General features: G+C 39.5%; 1 protein-coding gene across 7 annotated transcripts in view; it reads left to right on the forward strand.

Annotated features, from left to right (window-relative positions):
* pnt (ETS transcription factor pointed) overlaps positions 1 to 18,762 on the forward strand; it is a 331,267-nt gene that overhangs the window by 188,884 nt on the left and 123,621 nt on the right. The window contains exon 1 of one of the 7 annotated variants that reach the window (XM_022067406.2): positions 15,155 to 15,920. The exons of the other annotated variants lie outside the window; for them this stretch is intronic. Coding sequence (XP_021923098.2) covers positions 15,851 to 15,920 — 70 coding nt within the window. The 5' untranslated portion in view covers positions 15,155 to 15,850. Of the gene's footprint in view, positions 1 to 15,154; positions 15,921 to 18,762 lie in introns of those variants that run through there. 7 annotated transcript variants of the gene reach the window in all.

Raw genomic sequence — 18,762 nt, forward strand, 5'->3', positions numbered from 1 at the left:
GATAGTCCAATTCTTTGCTCTTAGGTCGTGACGAGCCCCAGTTTTTAATCGTCTTTGTTTTGATATCGAACACCGTAAGCCTCGCTTCTAACACTTGTTATGTAGAGTAAAGAAACACAAAAAATATACGTGTGTTGTCCACCTTCTCGTAGCAATTGGGAATTCAAGTATCCTGGCAGTCACATCGCTTCCTGAAAACAATTTCGCGTGCTGAGTTATCTCTTGTTTTCTCACTTTGTATATATTGTTATTTTTCGTTAGCAAGAGTTATTATTGCAGAGTGTATTACAGTTGTTGTGAATTAAACGCTTGTGGTTTTGATGGTTTCTGCTTCGAAGTTTCTGCGGCACGTGGCTTTCCGGCTGAATGCTCCCACTGATGGATTTAAGGCACATTAAACCTTCATCTTAGTGTTGAAACTGCGGATTGTATCACGGTATTACTATTGGGTGCGTTGTGTTTGGTTCCCATTCATAAAGTACGGTATGCCTATTCTAGTTTCATGGTAAATTTCTTTCTTCTTTATGTTTTTTTTCTCGCAGTTACCGAGATCAAATTGTCCCATTAGGGCACAGCAAGGCAGTTTTTCCTGTGTTATGGTACTGGATTCCGTCAGGGGTATGCAAAGCGTTTCAGATAGTTTACCTAAAAAATGCCGCATTGGAGGATTTTTGAGTACCATCTTATTTTAAGTCTAATTAAAAATAATGACAGTACGACATTACGTGTTTCTTGTGGTTTGTCTTTGTATAACTGTGACCGCTAACGGGACCTATGTCCATCCCCCAGACGACAAATAAGTGAATATGGAGTTGCGATTTAATGATGCAGACAGGGGAAAAAACGAATAACGCCGAGTGCCATTTTGTCTACCATAAATCCCACGTGAATTGCACTGGGCGCGAACCGGGGTTTCCGCGTAGAGAGGCTGACTTCCCGCCTGAGCTGTGGTATGACGGAAGAATTCTCGCAGACTTGCTTTATTGGGCGTGGTTTCGTATATTCCTGGGTGAGAATGAAATGCGTTCGTGGATTGAGCGACATAATTCTGGAATCACTGACTTCTGGGAAATGTTGAAGAAGGGTTCTTAAGAAGCGAAGCAGGCATTAATACTTTTCCGTCGAAAACTCCTTTTATCGAAGGCGAGGGTGGTTTATGATAGCCTTTGTTCTTTTAGGCGTTTCTCAGAAATTTACCTTTTGAAATAAGTGTCTCTTCGATCCGTCTGAATCATAATTTTATTCTACAATAGATTGTCATTGATTTATATAAAATAATTATTCTTCAGGTGATTAAACCATTTAACGTCGTATGAGCTGGGAATATATCACAGAAATAAAATTTATGCTTTGATGAAGAAATCTCTGGGAAAGTACAATTAGGAATTTTTCAATATTTGACGTTTCTGTGGATTATTATAGTTAGTGTAATAGATCTCTTGGTTCATTTTCATGAGGGTGTTAGTGATTACATGTTGTGATATAATGCATATTGAATTTCGGCGGGCGAACATCTTGGAAAACTGTCATTTGAAAGACCGAGGAGCAAATGGGTTGGTGTCATTGAGATGAAACTAGGTTGTGAATTTCGGAGTTGGATGAGGCCTGCTCAGAATCTTGGCGGGCTCCGGTGGACCGCATTAGCTTTGTTAACCTTCGGTTCCTGCTACCAGAGAGCTAACCGTAATGCCAAAATAAACTTTGAATCGCTGCGCGAAGTTTGTAATTTTTTTGTCTGCGACCTTTCCTTTCTAAAAGACATTTATGCTTTAATTAAATATTTTTGTCACTTCAGTGTAAATCTTATTTTGGCTTCTTCAGACGGCTGAGGAAACAGGCTTACAAAAATAACAGTTCTGTCTCACTGTTGCACCAAAGGTGTAGAATTTAGTAGTTCCGTTTTCATTAGTTGTATGAAACGTATGTTACTGGTATTTTCCGGAAATATTAGTTTTAGTAAAATCTGCAAACAGCTACGAGTTTCCTAATCTGTGAGGTGTAATAGCTTCGAATTTAAGAATGATCCCCTTTTACTGAAAGGAAAGTGGCAATGATTCTCGGCGTTCCGTTCCATCAGAACCCGAGAGTAGAGAGTGTTTTTCCACGTGCTGTACCCAGAAATAAGACAGAACTAACAGTTCCCTTTGAGGAACACAAGCAGTTTTCTGAAAGATTGATGCGTGGAATTGAGGAATTAATTGCATGTTCTTTCCAGTTTCTTTTTATGATCTCATTCATGCGAATGGAAATACAGAATATGTGTCAACACTTACTGCTCAGTGTTTCGCACTATTAACCGTACCGAAAACATCAGATTCGCTGTCGGTAATCGTTAGCTAAATTTACTTTGTATTCATGTTATATTTACGCATTAATATGTACTTTCAGCAAACGATTTTACACTACAGTTGGTGTTCCAGAATGTTAATAAAGCCTGCCTACCTGTGATACTGAAGTAGTCGAGAGGAAACATTCATAAGACGTGTATGCTATTCCTTTAGCTAGTTAGTATTGCCTTCCACAACCACATCTTTCAATCTAGCTATGCCAATGGTAAGGTCATATATGAGGGAGGAAAAGAGTTATATTTCCGAGCTGTGCGCACCATAGCAAAAGCATATTGCGATAATGTACACAAACGATGCGCTTTAAATTCTGCAACATAAATATTCTACGCGAGAAGAAAGGTCGAAGTGCTCAGTGGCTTGCAATTTGTAAAGATGCAGCGTTGTAGCCTGAGTTATGATACTGCTTCGAAATATTATTTTAGGTGAGGCAAACATCGGAATCAGATTTCAAGTAATTCTGTGGAAATGATTAGTTCTGTTAGAAGACGTGTGATAGATAATTTAAAAACTGTCCGGGTTTTCCATTGGGAAATGTCTCGTCGTTTGTCAATAACCTATAAATGCAAACCTGTATTTTTCCGCTGCACTGCCTTATCAACAAGGTGGAGGATGGCGATTATCTGAACACGTGCAAGTCTTGTTCCGCAAACGAACATTTTATGTTTCAGTATTTACAGTAAGTATTTTTCTAAGCTGTTGGAACCGAAAAATTTTGCATGGGAGGTTATTCGTTTGAACAGAGATACAATACTTATGTTTCTTGGTTCTGTTTAATGACGTCTTTGAACTACAGGTGACATATAAATGATTGTTGTATTTTTTTCGGTTGATCTATCCGAAATTTTTCCGGGAAGAACTGAGCAAAACACGAAAAAACTTAGGGATCCCAATAATTCTGTAATGGTTTTAGACTGTAGTTGTTTTATTACACGAATATTACAGTATTTCATCGATTTTAAGACTTATTTTTACATTTTAAAATTTATGAAATCGGGGTGCGTCTTACGTTTGGTAGCGTCTGAGAATCGATGTGTAAAAATTGTATTGTGTGACTAAATAGCAAGGAAATTCTTCATGTCCAAAAAAACTAGTCATGGGACAGCAAACATATATAGCAACAAAGAAGATTCCGAAAGTTTCAATAAAAAGAAGTTTTGTATTTAAATATTGGCAATTCCTAATGTGATATACGTGCTTCCTTTTCTCCTGAAAACTTATTACTAAATCAAAGTTGCGTCTTACAATCGATGTCGCCTTTAAATCGAGAAAATACGGGGTTTTCTCTTCTTGATTACGTGGGGTGTGATGTACATTTTGTGACGTGGTTGTCTGCAGTCTTCAGGCGATAGTTTCTCATTGTACTGACAGATTTGTTATTGTCACTAAGAAGATCATGCTTATATGTTTAGACTAGGCGTATGCTCGTATTTCTGAATAGACAGATGGGGGTGTTGTAGCACTTCCCCCCCCCCCCCCCCCCCCCCGGTGGCATCGTCTTGCAGGAGAGAGATTGTGTTCTTATCTGTGTGGGTCTGCTGCTGGTTGTAGTGATAGTAAAGGCGGACGGCTGCTTCTTCCTTCAACTCCGCGACCGATCGGCCGTTCATTTTCCAAGCCTTCAACGCAGCCTCAAACAGTGAGATCATTTGGAATGTTTTTGTCTCCAGTCAAACACTGAACCACAAAAGAGAGTGGCGATGCTTCCCTTTAGAATTCATTTGATAACTCTTGGGATATCTTTGCTGCCAGGCGTCTGTAGGGAATGGGTTTGTTGTTATTTAATGATACTGTTTCAAGTAAACAGGCAAAAAGTGGCCGGACGCAAATGATGGCGTCTGAGTTGTGGACGCTGCTGCGTATCTCTCATGTGTCATTGTCAGAGTTGGTGTATAACGTATACAGTCACTACAAGCGTGAAGCTCCACCCACCCGCCTTCCTACGCGTCGGTCAGTTCCGTATCCTGATTATTTGTAGCTTATTTATCGACGCTGTTTGCAGCTGAGACTACATAGCCTCGAATTGTAGGATGATTGAAAAGAATGGAAGGTATCGGTCTTGGCAAAAAGGTACTATTCCAGAATTTGCCCAGAGGTACTGAGTAAAACCACAGAACGCTTGAGTCAGTATAGCCAGTCTCCGGGCCGAGGTCTGAACCTTATATCTCCCGAATAGAACCACTACGATCAGCGTTATAGTGTCGAATGAGATAATGGGGGACTTAGGTATTTTGAATGTGGCCATGGACAATTTAAATTTATGTTCCATATATACCCGTTACTCTCTGGCTAGAAGGAAAAGAGGTTCTGGCACGTGAATCGCGCTTTTCCCCCCGTTACGTCGTTGTTAGTTCGTGAATCTCGGTCAGGCAAACGCTGAATAACGTTTTCCACGCAGCCGTGTTTGCGTAGATTTACTGCCCGCATGCAACTTCGACGTATCATTTCTGAGGTCAGTGTTGACATTCTGTGAGGAATTCCCCTTTTCATGGTCATTGTCGTAGCGCGTCATATGTTGACTTCGAGGCATGAAACTTTTCGCAGAACATGTCGTTATTGCCTTACGAACCTCTTGAATATTCTGTCTTGAAGCTCACGTGAAATTCTCTTATGGCCTATGACATAGACCGTCGATGGTCGATCTGTCATTATAGTATCGATTTATATTTGGCAACATTCACACAGAAATGTGACTCGTACAAGTCTAAGAATATAAACCGATGAAACTGGATTGGTTGGACACACAGAACGCAATCCCTTTTTTCTGGTATTCAGTGTATGATAAGTTATTTGAATAAAAATGTTAAATTCATCGGTGCCAGTGTAAATGGGAAAAGTTGGAAAATTATAACAGATATGTGATTGCTGTTTTAGGGTTTAAGTTTCCATTGCCCACATTTGACATTAAGGCCTGCCTGTAATTTAGAAAACTAACACTTGGCATTAACTTCATTTCTGAATTGCATAATTATATACACGAGCCTTATATTTAAGAAGGAGGATTTTATGAAATTGCTTACGAACGCCGATTTGTGACACGAACGAAAGGAGAGAATTTTTTAATGTGAAAGAGGTTAAATTAAGAGCACTGATATGAAATTTGGGCCGAATCTTCCATTCGCAAGTCCTGCGTTCTATTGCTGAGTTCATCGACAGAAGCTGTCAGCCAATTCGCTCAGTATACGTTTGAATTATCGTTTAATCATGTAGCAGATCACAGCGATGACACTTGTTCCCAATTTCAGAAGTACGCGGTTCGAATCTTGTCCTGACTATATTTTTCGTTGTTCTGTTGAGTTCTATCAGCCTAATGCATTATTATCTCAAAAGAGGTCACGATAGATTTTTCCTGTTATACATCTGTTCATCATTCTTACTATTCTGCCATTTCGATGCTATGAAACATCGTCATCTTCATAGTTTGTATTCTCAGTAATCTGTTCGGGTAACATCTTACATCCAGTCTTACATCTTAACAATCTGTCACTGGTCTTCTAAACATCCGTTTCCAAAAGAACGGCATTGCCAAATTATGTGTGCAATGTATTCGACAATTGTCATCCATTCTTTGATATCAAGTTCTATCTGAATTATGGTCATCCTTTGAATTAAATATATTTAAGTTTCATGTCCCAGTGCGTGAGCGTACAAAAATACCAGAACAAACAAATATATACACATTTTACTCCGCTGCTTGGTATAGCTTGTTGTATCCTGACATCTTTGTGTAATTCAAAGGAATTGCTTGTATAGATTCTGTCGTTCGGCACGAATAAAGCTTTTCTTTTCTTCACTTGTCTTGAGGCAGGTGTAGATTTATTTCCGTCTAATCTTAATGTTTTTTCCGAGAACATTGCTATTTACCCTGTTTCCTTATAACAAGTGAATAACCTGGCAACACGGGTACAGTAAAACCGAGTTATCAGGTATGTGGTCCACACCTTTGGAGCAAATGGGTGAGGTCTGCCACTAGATAACATATTGCTGGAATTGGCAGCGAACGCTTTAAGACGACGGTGCTGGCAGATGGTCTGAATGAACCCTATACATTGTGCAGTAGAGTCCCGATTATCCGACTCCTGGTTCCCGGACATTCCGTCATATCCGACGTATCGCGAGTCTGTCGACGCTGATCTTGCTTTGCATTGGACGACAAGGAGGGCGACCGCTGCAGACGTGCCACTGTTCAGGCGCTGGCGTGACCTCTGAAACGTTGGCAAAGTCTACCAGACTACACTGCGCTACATCCCGGAACAGAACTATCTTCGTACTCACCGCCATGAGAACCTCAAATTCTACATGTTTACCGATGTTTCAGAGTTGCTTACTGCCTCCATCATCAGGGCTTGCTTTCCAACGGACCTTGTGTTCGATCCGTACGAGCAGTGTTGTTATCTGAAAGATATTATCTATCAAGGGACTGGGGAAATTGTTTAATTAGGGTGTTTGGAGTTAGTACTCGTCCCTAAGTAAACCAATCGACTGACTTCATGGTACAAGGCATTTCTTTAGATGACAGTTAAGGCATTTTATGACAAAATGTATCCATTTGTATCCCCCCCTGTTTGTTACGTATTCCGCACGTCTGTCTTTTTTATTTTATTACCCAAAATAATACTGGGTGATCAGTAAAGGCTTTATGTTATCTGGGAGGAAGAATCTACTGGTATAACCCGATGTCTGTTCCCTTTTGTGATGCCAAAAATGGTAACATTTTACTGTTCCTTACTCAGTTTATGTGGTTCATGGTCTTTGAAATCTGAGCTAGACCTCTGTCGCCAAATCCATTCAGAACTGCATTGTATGGTATCTGTTGTGTGAGGATATCGTCAGGAATGGGCCCTCATTTGTAGCTTCTAATGCCAATAACACTGAGGCAAGATGTGCTCCTTCGCAGGATATCCTGAGTCCTGTTCAGAATAGATAAGGACGTATTCTCAGCTGATAGTTCTGCGCCAGCCACAGAAAGTGCGGCAACCCGCCACACAAAACAGCGGGTGACGTATCGCTTCCGGTTATGGCGTCTTCGGAGAGACAGAGAGAGAGAGAGGCCCAGCGCGTGCCTCAGTGAGTGACACTTGTCAATCTCGAGCCAGAAACCTCTGACTGAAGCTTAAGAATGTGTTCACGGATAATAGTTTTCCCACAATTTTGTGTCTCCGGAGGAAATTAAAATGAATCTAAATAATTTTAACTTGATGGAGAAGAAGTCTTGGAAATCCAGATATATAGAAATTAAGTAGGATTTGACGGTGACTATACCAGCCTACACAGAAAACAGCCATCTTCTGTGTCTAAATTAGCTTCAGTAGTCTCAGAGATCATAATGAGGTCGAAATATCACATTTGTATTTTCCATTGTTGTAAGTGTTGCCAAAGTTGTGATTATTTCTGATGTCGATCATCGATATTGTATGTCAGAGAATAATGTATCGATGTACTTGATAGCTGTATTAAGTATACATATAATTCTCGCGTTGCTGTTTATTGAAATTGACTATTGTTCTTACCAACTGCATTTGACTGTAAATCACTGTATAGTCTGAGCTACTGAAAAGCGTCGTTAAATAAACTACAAATAATATTAATAGTTATTATTATTTAAATCACTGGTCAATTTTAATTCACAAAACAGGCAGCTTACGTGTAATGAATTTGCTAAGATATAATTGTTTCAAATTTGAAAATATTTATTGTCTAAATCCTTTATTATAAAATCTTTAAAATTATAATAATTAAATTATAATGTTAACATATGGTTTTTATAGGTGTGAAACTTGGTAAGGACAGAGATTGGGTATGTTGAAGGAGGAAAAGAATAGGATCTTCATAATTTACATTCTTTAGGTATTACCAGGGTTTTCAGATCAAGGAGGACGAGATGTGACAGATTTGGGGAGATGAGATAGACGTTCAAGACTTTAGTCGAAATCTTCAAGTGAGAAGTTTTAGGTTTCTGAATTCAACTGGTTCAGGATGGGACCGATATTGGGACATCTGCGGAGTTTTGAGTTCCGTTAAAGCCTGGGCACTGTTGACTAGATTATCGATTGTCAAATCCTGAAGGTGGGATATATGCTTTATGAAGTCAGTCAGATTAACCTCATTATTTGGTGCTACTCTGTATCAGAGTAATAATAAGATGTTTTGAAATTAAAAATGTGGCGTGTGCCGAGAAGGTACGTGAATCAATTAATTCTGTGCCGCCGTCATGTCAGTGTTTTACGATGTTCCAGTTATCTACGCTTTTGCTTGAATGTTCTACATTTTAAAGTTTTTATTTGTATTAGGTCAAGATGCATGCCGATGCCGAAAGTCTTCAGATTTTTGACATCTGTGCACATCCATATTTTTGTTTTCGAATAATCGAAATATTTAGATAGAAATTAAGCCGTGGGGAATGAGAGAGGCCTACAATTTATGCGGTGTTCACGCTACTGCTTCGGGCGGTCGCCAAGCGCTCAAGGCTATTTCTTGTCTCTGTCAGTTAACTCTCTCTCTAGCTCTTCCTTTTGACAAAAAGGGTCTAGCCTCGCTGGCGGGTCTGCCAGTTGAGTTTCCGGTCTATGAGCTGTGAGGGTGTAGGACGAACCCACCCCCGCAACTTCCGGCCGCTGTTCACCCCAGTTGGCGTGGAACGTTTCCCCACATTCTGGAGGGGACCTGCAGGAATGGGTGTTCGAGGTCGGAATTTCATTTTGTGCTATTTTGTGGCAGGAATATCAGAAATTGACATGACAGCAAAGTAATTGAGAAAGGCCACTAGCCTTTTCGTCGAATTGGTTATAAATCGAGGTGATTGTTATTATGTATCGTATCTGTTCCAGATTCCTTGTCGAGAGAATTTAATGAATGATATTACTTTGTTGCAACCTCTATATGAGAAAGGACTGTGCAATTTTCTTACAGTTTTTAAGGAGCTGTCTTTTTTCCGGTCCGGCCTTAGAGCTCTTTTGCGACTTCGCACGACCCAGGTTTGTTCTCTAAATTCAAAATCCCAAATCTAATGTTGACGACTGTATCTGCATCACAGCCTTTGGTCGTCGAAGCGAAATTAATCAGTCCTGTAACCGCGGAACTAGGAAACATTTTGCCATGAATTATTTGAGCATTGAATACAGAATGTCACAGAAATACACCCAAGGTTTCGAAAGTAGTGAACGTATACTTCTCAGATTTGATCATATTTACAATGTAATCCAAAATGGTTGGATGAGGAACAGCTAGGCTTTTAAATTGAACAAAATTCATGAAGGCATAATGACTGTAGAATGTGCTGCGTTTTTAAGGCAGTTATTAGAAGTGATTCTTGAACCGGTTAAGTATGCTTGTTGCCGTTTATTTATGTACTAGTCAACTTCCTTAATGTGAAGATAATGAAGTGTAATCGATGTTAAACTTTATCGAGATTACCGAACAGTGATAAATTATAGACGATGTTATTCTCTGTAAATGTCAGTGAAGTTCGCTGGCTTCGACATTCGTTTTGCGAGCCATAGACAATTTATGCAAATATATTTTTGTTTCTTCGATTTTATTTTACTTGCATTATCTAGTATTAGAACGAATAAAATTTTTAAATTTGAAATAATAAAATTATCATTTATTGAATATCTTCCCATAATTTAGCCTTCAGATTGATATCAGCTGTCTGCTGGTTCTCATATTGTAAAGAGGGGAGTAACAGGTGTTGCTGATGACTTTTAGGCATTCAAAGTGAACTTTTTCTTGTAACTTACATTTTACTGGCTAATGAGTGCTGATAAGCTTTCACCATTACTCAGTAAGGATCAAGATCATACCGAGATAACTTTGTCAGGCATCGTCCATTGTCTGAGATTGGTTTCTGTGTCTGATAAGATTTTTTTGTCGTACATAACGCTTCGGGCGTTTCCTCTTCTCCCGTCTTCAGGCATTGGATTTTAATACCTTGTCAGATTTTGTATTCTCTTTATTTTTAACACCAATGGCGATGGTTAGGATCAAATCCTGGACCACTAAACCACAAAGGTGTACTAGCTTAGTATTCAGAAGGTCCCGGATTTGAGCCGAATCGCCACACACTATTGTAAGAAATAAATATATTAAAAAATCTGTCAGTATAATAACAAATAATTACTGACTAGTGGTGTTGAGATAACTTCTGAAGGGACAGGCCTCAATCAAATACAGTGGCCTCTTGGCTAACGATAATAATTGGTTCCACGAAACCCATCATTAATTGTAATTATCGTCAATCGAATATATCGCAATTAGAAGCAATGGGACTCGAAGGGCGGCGGATCGATAGTCGATGGCTTCGTAAAAGCAAGGCCCAATGCATACTAGTTACTATGGAGAATGGCGAACACAAGATTGGTACAGAATGTACCATTGTTACAAACCTTTAACAAACGAATGAATGAATTAATTGATAAATCCGGCGATGTCTCATAATGGAAATCGAAGCAGAAACACTGTCTGCAAAGCTTAAAGAATTGAACAAGTTACAACACAGTTTACATTACACCCTCCCAGTCTTTCTCTTATGAGAGTCTTGGTTGGGTGTAAAAGAAGTTTCTTTCCGGCGTTCAACAGCTGACGTCATTAAGATCTGCAACAAGAAGTTTAATGCGTTTTAAATTTTTAATGCGTTATTTGCATTCACATTCATTGATTACAGAAGTGGTTGATGGGTAGCAAAAAGATAAATGGCTTGCGTAATGTTGTATGTTCTTTCAGTTTATTACACCTCTTTCTAGCCGCTCAGAATAAAGAAAAACGAGTTTTTCAAGTTACATGTAGGCCTGTTATTCTGTGTAAGAGTGCGCCTGTTTTTCATAGCTAGGGGTGTCCGTGCACGGTGATGAGAATTGTGACTAAATGTAGAAGTTGATAAGCTTCATTTCTGCCTCGTATTCGAGAGGATCCGAACTCTTGTTCTTGATTTATAGTTGCCTATGGTGACAGGGATGTCTCTTCAAGTTTAAAAAAATTCCACATTCCCTTTCTATGAAATTTTATTGAAGATCAGTGCAGTGCTGTACAGGGTGATTTAAAGTTCTAGGTCAGTACTTATGGAAGTTGCTGAGGAGATAATTTCCAGCAGAAAATGTAAATAAATTTCCTTTTTCAGATTAGCTTCCGTTTCCGAGTTACGACGTTAACAGATTGATGTTGATTTCATTATTGTGATCGTCATTTTTTGCAAAATGGAAACGGTTGGTTGCAACCGGACATGACACTTGTCTTCCTTGTCTGCAGTGAAAGACAGAAATAAAACAAGTTCTGCACTTTGTATCGTTTTCAGTCGTCACTTCAAGAGTACTTCTTTTTGAGTTCTTTTCTGTTCGTAATCGGCATTACTGTCCAAATTGATAATTGCTTCAGCTGTGTCCTTCCGCTTAGAGCACGGAGCCCTGGACAAACGATCACAGTAATACAATGCGAAAGCGTAGTTAGTATGAACAAAAATTATTTACATTTTCTGCTTTAAATGATCTCAACAACCTCATTAAATGCTGTACTGGAACTTTGAATCGCTTGCATGGGCTTAACAGCCTACAGTAACACTCTCAGCAAATTGTGGGATGGTGTTCGTGACGTATCAGATTTGCTGTTGACAGGAAGTTGCCTCGCTTTTCTCTCAAAAAGACTGATTTTATTGTGTGACGTGCAATCCGAAATATGCCCTAGGCGTTTGGAGCTGTTTGACAAATCAGATATTTAATGACGTTGCTCAAACATAGTGTTTTTTTTGTGAATATTTATATTGTTTCTTGTCGTATTTAAGTACTCTTGGCTGGAGGTCTGCCATGCAGTCAAGCGTGCTTTGAAATGCCTTTCTGTGGATTGTCGTTGATCGCTTTTATGTTTCTGTTACAAACTAATTCTTCAGCTTTCTCTGTTTATGTCTGTCTAACGAACTTGTTACATTCCTTTCAGATAACTAGCTGTTTTCTGGGCTGTAGCTCTGTGTAATCTGGTAGATATTGACCTAAGTTTCAGATGAGCTTACAATCGCCATCATACACGGCGCTGCGTCCCAGAATACAGCCGTATTTTTGCTTGTCGCCGTCAGGTCCTTAAATATCCAACCTTCCATTTATTAAAGTTCTACAAATTGATTCTGAAGCAGTGATTCGGTGTCTACTTGAAAGCGGGATCGCCGCATATGAAGGCCTTTTCCTGCTCAGGACGTCACAATAGACACAAGATTGCAGAAGTGTACTCTCTGGAGTACATCGACGTTTCAAATGTGTTCTTCACGCCACGTCGTGATCCATGGCCATTTCTGCGTCGTAGGCCAGTCTTGTTCTAACGTGGTCTCGGTCATTCTTGCACTTATGCGATTTGAAGCCAAAATTGTGCTCCAATAGTGGGATACATGGCGTTCTTTTCTTACGCTAAAGAATGAAGAACACCATACATCCGTGCACGTAGAGGGATTCGAACCCACTGACCCATTTGTCGGAGACCGTGCGTTGCCACTGTGACCGAGGAATTTGAACTTAATCGGCTCGAAATGCGTGATCTTTGTGATAAATACTTCCTGTTTTACATATGCTACGTGTTCAGTTATGCTTTATTTACCCCGTTGTGTAAAACATAATATCTGAGGTAATGTAACATCTACTGGGATGTGGTATGCTGATTATTAATTATGAATAGGGAGACGTTTGGCAAGAAGGAAGCTTTGCCTGTTTGACGATACTGTTCCCGAATTTGCCTGCAGGGAGAGACCCTTGGTCAGGAATAGCTGTGCTCTCTCGTACGGAATTCGAGCCGGGTACGTATCGAATGCGCGTCAGACTCGCTATGTCTTTTCCAACGCGATGCTATGGACAGCTACGGCTCACATCTCTTAATTCGATCAAAAATGACTTTCCTTACTCGTTTTCAGAATTACCTAAGTAAGAAAGCCTGGACCACGCCGCTTTCATCATCGCTGGAGATCAGGTCTTATTGACTTGACTCATTGTTACGTATTTATTGCCATGCTGATTGTTGGTTTTTAAAATGTTATAAAGTGACCACCAGGTGCTTTGTTGTGTGGGACTCATCAAAGCACCTCAGGTCATTTCCAGCACTCAGGTCATCTCGCAGGTTCTCACGCCCCCTCTCGCCCGTCTACCCTCCCTCTCTGTCTCTCTCCTAAGAGGAACACTGGCACAAGGACTGCTCTACTTGGCAGCGAAAAGACTGTCTCTCTCTGAGGACCCTAAGAACGGATACTACTAGCATTTGTTTTAATATTGAGTAACGTGTTCGTTTTTAACTCTGGTCTCTTTTGTCTATTTATAGCGTCTCTGTCAACGGACGTACGTGCTATCTATCTGTAGTTGACTGCGTGGAGCAGAGTCCGTCTTGAGAAGCTAATGGTTGCTCAGCCATTGTCTTATATGGAACGAGGCTTAAAGCAATAGAAGTCTCTTTCAGGAAACAGTTTCAGAGTATGGAGGACCACGCACTGTTCTGAGCGACAGAGAAACTTCTTGCCTGTTGGTGGTTGTTTCACGTAGTACCTCCGTTATTTGTCACAGGCGTAGTTGCGAAAACAGATTCGAACTTTTTCGAACGTGCACCACAAAGATATTAGCAGCTGTCAGCACCCGAAACTCGGTTAGATTCAAAGTGCAGACTCCATGAAATGTTACCTTTTCTTGTTCGATACCAAATATATTATGTCTAATGCCACCAGGTGTCTCATTGCATATATGCCTTATGTGTGCACTTAAAATTATATATTATATATTAGGTAAAAAATTTAGCCAGATTTTTCTCACTTTCTGAAAACATTCCCAAAAGCTGTTCATCTTGTTGTTTCGTATTGTTGTTTTTAACAGAACTTGCGTTATCTTGTTAATACTGTTGAGACTTTCATTACTTTATTAGGTTTTTAAAGACTCTGTTAGTAGCTATGACTGTACAGTATTAAATTACAGTGTGATTAATTAATTGTGGATCGGAAGGGATAAGGAAAGAAGCAATCGAGGCATAATTTAAGATATTATCCCATCATTTGCGTGTAGGGTCTGAGAGGAACCTTAGTCAGCATGCCGGTCCGTGGGCCGAGATTTAAACCCGGTACCCACCGAATAAGAAGCAGGGATGCTTAACCACTTGGTTGCGACTCTCAGTTCTTATCACGAATTTTTGTTGTAACCGCAAAGGAAGAAGTTAACTTCAACTATATGAGCGTGGTAGAAGGTGCATTCGTTTAGTCTTGGAATTCTTTCTCCTCTGAATATATCAAGGTTCTGTACATTGTGGTCTTGGTTTTGACGCCGTGTGGGTGGTTGCCAACGTTTCGGAGGACAGTAAACGTCTCCGTCTGTTTCCTGACCATTTTTCGACTAGGAGATTGTTTTATTCTTTAAACTTCGTTTTTATAGCTTGGAACTTGCTTAATTTTTATTTTTACTAGACAGTATGTGCTGTGTAGTGAGATGCTAAATATTCAATTTATGTAATTCTGTGTGGAATAAGTCTGAATTTATTTGTGCCTGTTTTCCGCGAAGCACCTTATTGTACTCATGGACGTGTGTAAAACGATGGCTTGTTGAAGGGGAGGGGGTAGAAGGAAGATGAAAAAGTGAACCCTGTAAGAAAACCGGGTTCCCCTGAGGGCGAAGCCTAGCGCATCCGTGTAGTAGAGACCCTGTTGCGAGGGTATTCATTCATGAACTGGCCCCAGTGTGTGAGTGAGTGAGTGGAGTAGTCGGACTTGAAAGTAGCTTGAGTTGTTGCTACGGTACGGCTGTTGGTTTGTGTGGAGGGGGGGGGGGGGGGATTTCTGCTGCTCTGGCATGGACTGGAAGCCTTCATTAGTCTTGTACAGAGTCCTGTTCCGTGCAGATTACAGGGCTGTTCCTGGGCGCAGGACCTATCGTCAACAGGTGTCAACCATGTCTCAGTGTCATCTGTCGGGCAAGATCAACATTACAGTGACATGGAGACAATAACTGCAGTCGCTACCATACGTTGAACGTTTTCTCTGAAAAGACCCCATGTAATAATCCCTGTGGAGTTTATGAGAAAGCTTTATTCCAGTAGGCGACAAATAAACAGCATGGGATAAAGCGATAAGCGACTGCTTAGAATGGTCTTTATAAGGCACGTCACGCGTAGACAAGTGTAAAGACGTTTTAACTTTTCGTGATTTTGTTTTGTTTCTAGTGGCAATACTGAAATGTGCATACTTGTTTGACTGTCGTAATTGAAGTTTCGTGTTGAACAGGTTTTGAATGTTAGCTGCGGTATTAGCAATGTGATCATCGGCGAACTGAAACACGCACTGCTTTGTAGTTTCCACGATCTCAAATAGTTGCAAGTATCTGTGATTTTCATGTGTTTATTATCTTCAGATCTCAGTCGACGCGCCAGTAATTGGATATTCGCTGTGATGGTTTCTGTTACAAGTGCTTCGTGTTGACAGGTTACAATGAAGAGTAGCTGTGATGGCAAGTGTTTAACTTAGTAGACAGTGTTGTTTCTTCTAGTCACCAATTTCACCGTCACTACACATGTATATTGACTGGGAAAGTTACGCCGTTATGGGAATTAAGACTATGAAGTCTTTCAGTAGACCTAGAGGTGAGTACGACCATACACACCCTATTTTGAGATCGTATTCTTTAAACGTCTCACTATTATGCTTCAAGGCTAAGAGTTGTGGATTGTGAATGGATTTGTTTTCAAGGATGGTGGTAGTGATATCGTCATGTCGGCGTTGAGAGTGATCTTGTGAATCACGATGACACTTGGGGTAGTGTAAAAATGGACCTGCTTTTACTCCATATATGAAACAAGATTGCAGTATGGCCCACTTTGTCGCCAACTTTATTTCTTTGGTTAGAACGGGTGTGCAGTGGCTAAAGAACGTGATAAAAGTGTCGAATTTTGGGACGCGGTTCCAGGACCATGTGTAAAACAGTGAGAGGTTAGTCAAACGGCAGGTTCGCCAGGGCGCATTTACTGGTACATTAGCAGACTCTACAAGAATAAAGAAGTAGGCCTGTTTGTGAACGATCCAGACTTTTCTATACCATTTTAGAAACACCGTTTCGCGCTTCGTTTTCAGGCAATTAGAAACTCGTATTATTTCAGCAAGAAATTAATATCTGAAATAAACCGTGAAAACTTGTGAAAGAAATCGGTTGACTTCGGTTAAATACCACTTAAGTGCTGATTTCTTATCTTCAATTAATATCTTTAAATTTGAGGAAATATGAAATCAGTGAAAATGCATTTTAATGAAAAGTCACAGGCTCCAATTATCAGAAATTCATTGTGCTTATGATAACTTTCGTAATGAAAGATCCAGTTATTCATAACATTGCCAGTTCCATGGTTCGCCTACGTGTTAGGCCACAGTACTGTCAAATATCTGGAGTGACGCAACGTATAAAAATATAACATTTTGACGGTACTGCCGAGGCTATTAAGTTGTCTTAGAAAGCAGATAATAAATTACATTCCTTGCTTCGATAACCGATACTTATTTTGCGTTTATGTTAGTTCCATATTGTAAATCACAAAGCTGTAATTACTTAATTCTTTTCGGCTACTTTATCAGAGAAATGAAATAATATTTAAAACAGAATTGTCCATCATTATGGCCTTTCCAGACCAGAATGCCGGTTTAAGAGCTATATTCCATTTCCAAATGACAAATGTTTAATTATAAACACTGACTTCCAAATATGTTGCATTTTATTCAGATCACGAGCAGTTATCTGAAATTTTTATATAATGCTGCTAGGAAGACAGTGTTAACACTGCACCTGCTTCTGATTATTGGTTCCGTGTGGAATTGGACTGCGTTAGCGATTTTTGAGAGTAACATACTGCCTCCATCATCGGGGCTGAAGTGAGCGAGTGTTGGGGCCCAGATGTTTCTCTGAAACGTCGGCAACACAGCCATTTTTATACAGTGTCAGCGCTCAAAAGCAGGATTAACATAAAGACTACTGGTAATTATATGCCCCACCGGGTTTAACAATCAGTAACTGTATTTTGTCCACCGAGTGTATTCGTGTGATTCTGAGAATAAACAGCGGTTAATTCCTTTAACACATTTACAGATTTACCTTTGTAATAGATAAGTGATGAGTTTTCTTTGTGGTAAGAAATGAATTTTTGAATATTTAATCCGGCTTTGGGTTTAAAGGGTTAAAATCGATTAAGACAATGTCATACGAAAAATTTACATTTTTAGGCTTTCACCCAAAAAGAACTTTAAATAATTTTACTTCGTTGCTGTTTGGTGACATTTTGTGGTCAGAAGTAGAATCTGTGGACACACGACTTACTCCGTGTAATATTAGAATTGTCTGCTTCGTCAAGGTGGTGGAAAACCCCCACCTGGAGATGGGTACAATATGTCGATTTGTTAGATTCGTTACTTTTTATTACGTATAACACTTTATGACTGTATTGCGATGGGGGGAGACAGGTATGAATATAAATCGTCTTCATTTCCTTCTTAGTTATTTTATGAATTTAAATTTTGGGCGCCTGAAATTGTTATCGACTGGGGGGCAACAAGCCCGTTGCCATATTGAATCTGCAGCAAAGTCCAGAGACATCTCCTTCCTGATAGTGTAATAAAGATTTACAGTTACTCGCCAGTATTGTTTATTGTAGCACTTAATATACAGTTTTTGTACTTTCTATAACAGTTGAGCGTTTTTAAATCTGGCATTTTCGGTATGCGGGCTTTTGTATGCTTGTCCATTCGATTCGTCTCTACAGGAATTATATTTACGAGGACTGAAAATTGATCATTACTTCACACTATACTAAGGCTGTCCACAGAAATTAATTTCTAAATTAATGTGTGAAAGATGGCTTTAATTTGTATTTTACTCGTTATATTAAAATATCTAAAGATACCTTTCTATAGGTACGGGATGGAATTCAAAGCCATCACTTTGAGGCACTAATTTATCTGTGCCATAAATGTTCTGTAATATTTACATAACATTATTTCTAAACCCATTGCATAGTCTCTATACATTGTATTTTTCTGTAGTAGTAAGTCTAAATTTGGAAAAAAGAATCGAAGTAGGCCTAGTGGCGTGTGACATGTCTGAAATAAATTACGAATAAATACGTGTCTGTTCTCAGCTGTAATATTCTGGGTTTGAGTCCCGTCAGCCGAGACACGTTCCTCATGCTCTAGTAGACAGACTCCAGGCAAGACAGTGTTCTGAATTCGTAATGCGAAAAAATATCTGTTCAGTTGGTAACAAAAACATAAGAACATTGCTGATATTATTAGATTTTTTTTTTCTCTCCGGAACTTAAATTTAGAAGAGGCTGAAGTATTAGTTCTGAGCTACTGTTTTTATTATGGAATTCTTTTTTAAGAAAACTCCGGAAGAAAAATTAAGTAATCGTTTAATAGGTGAGAACCACAGTCGTGTACAGTTAA

This window comes from Zootermopsis nevadensis, unplaced genomic scaffold (genome assembly GCF_977971745.1).
Source record: "Zootermopsis nevadensis isolate Lab colony 2312 unplaced genomic scaffold, Znev_1.0 Znev_ptg000029l, whole genome shotgun sequence".
NCBI classification, from domain to species: Eukaryota; Metazoa; Arthropoda; class Insecta; order Blattodea; family Termopsidae; genus Zootermopsis; species Zootermopsis nevadensis.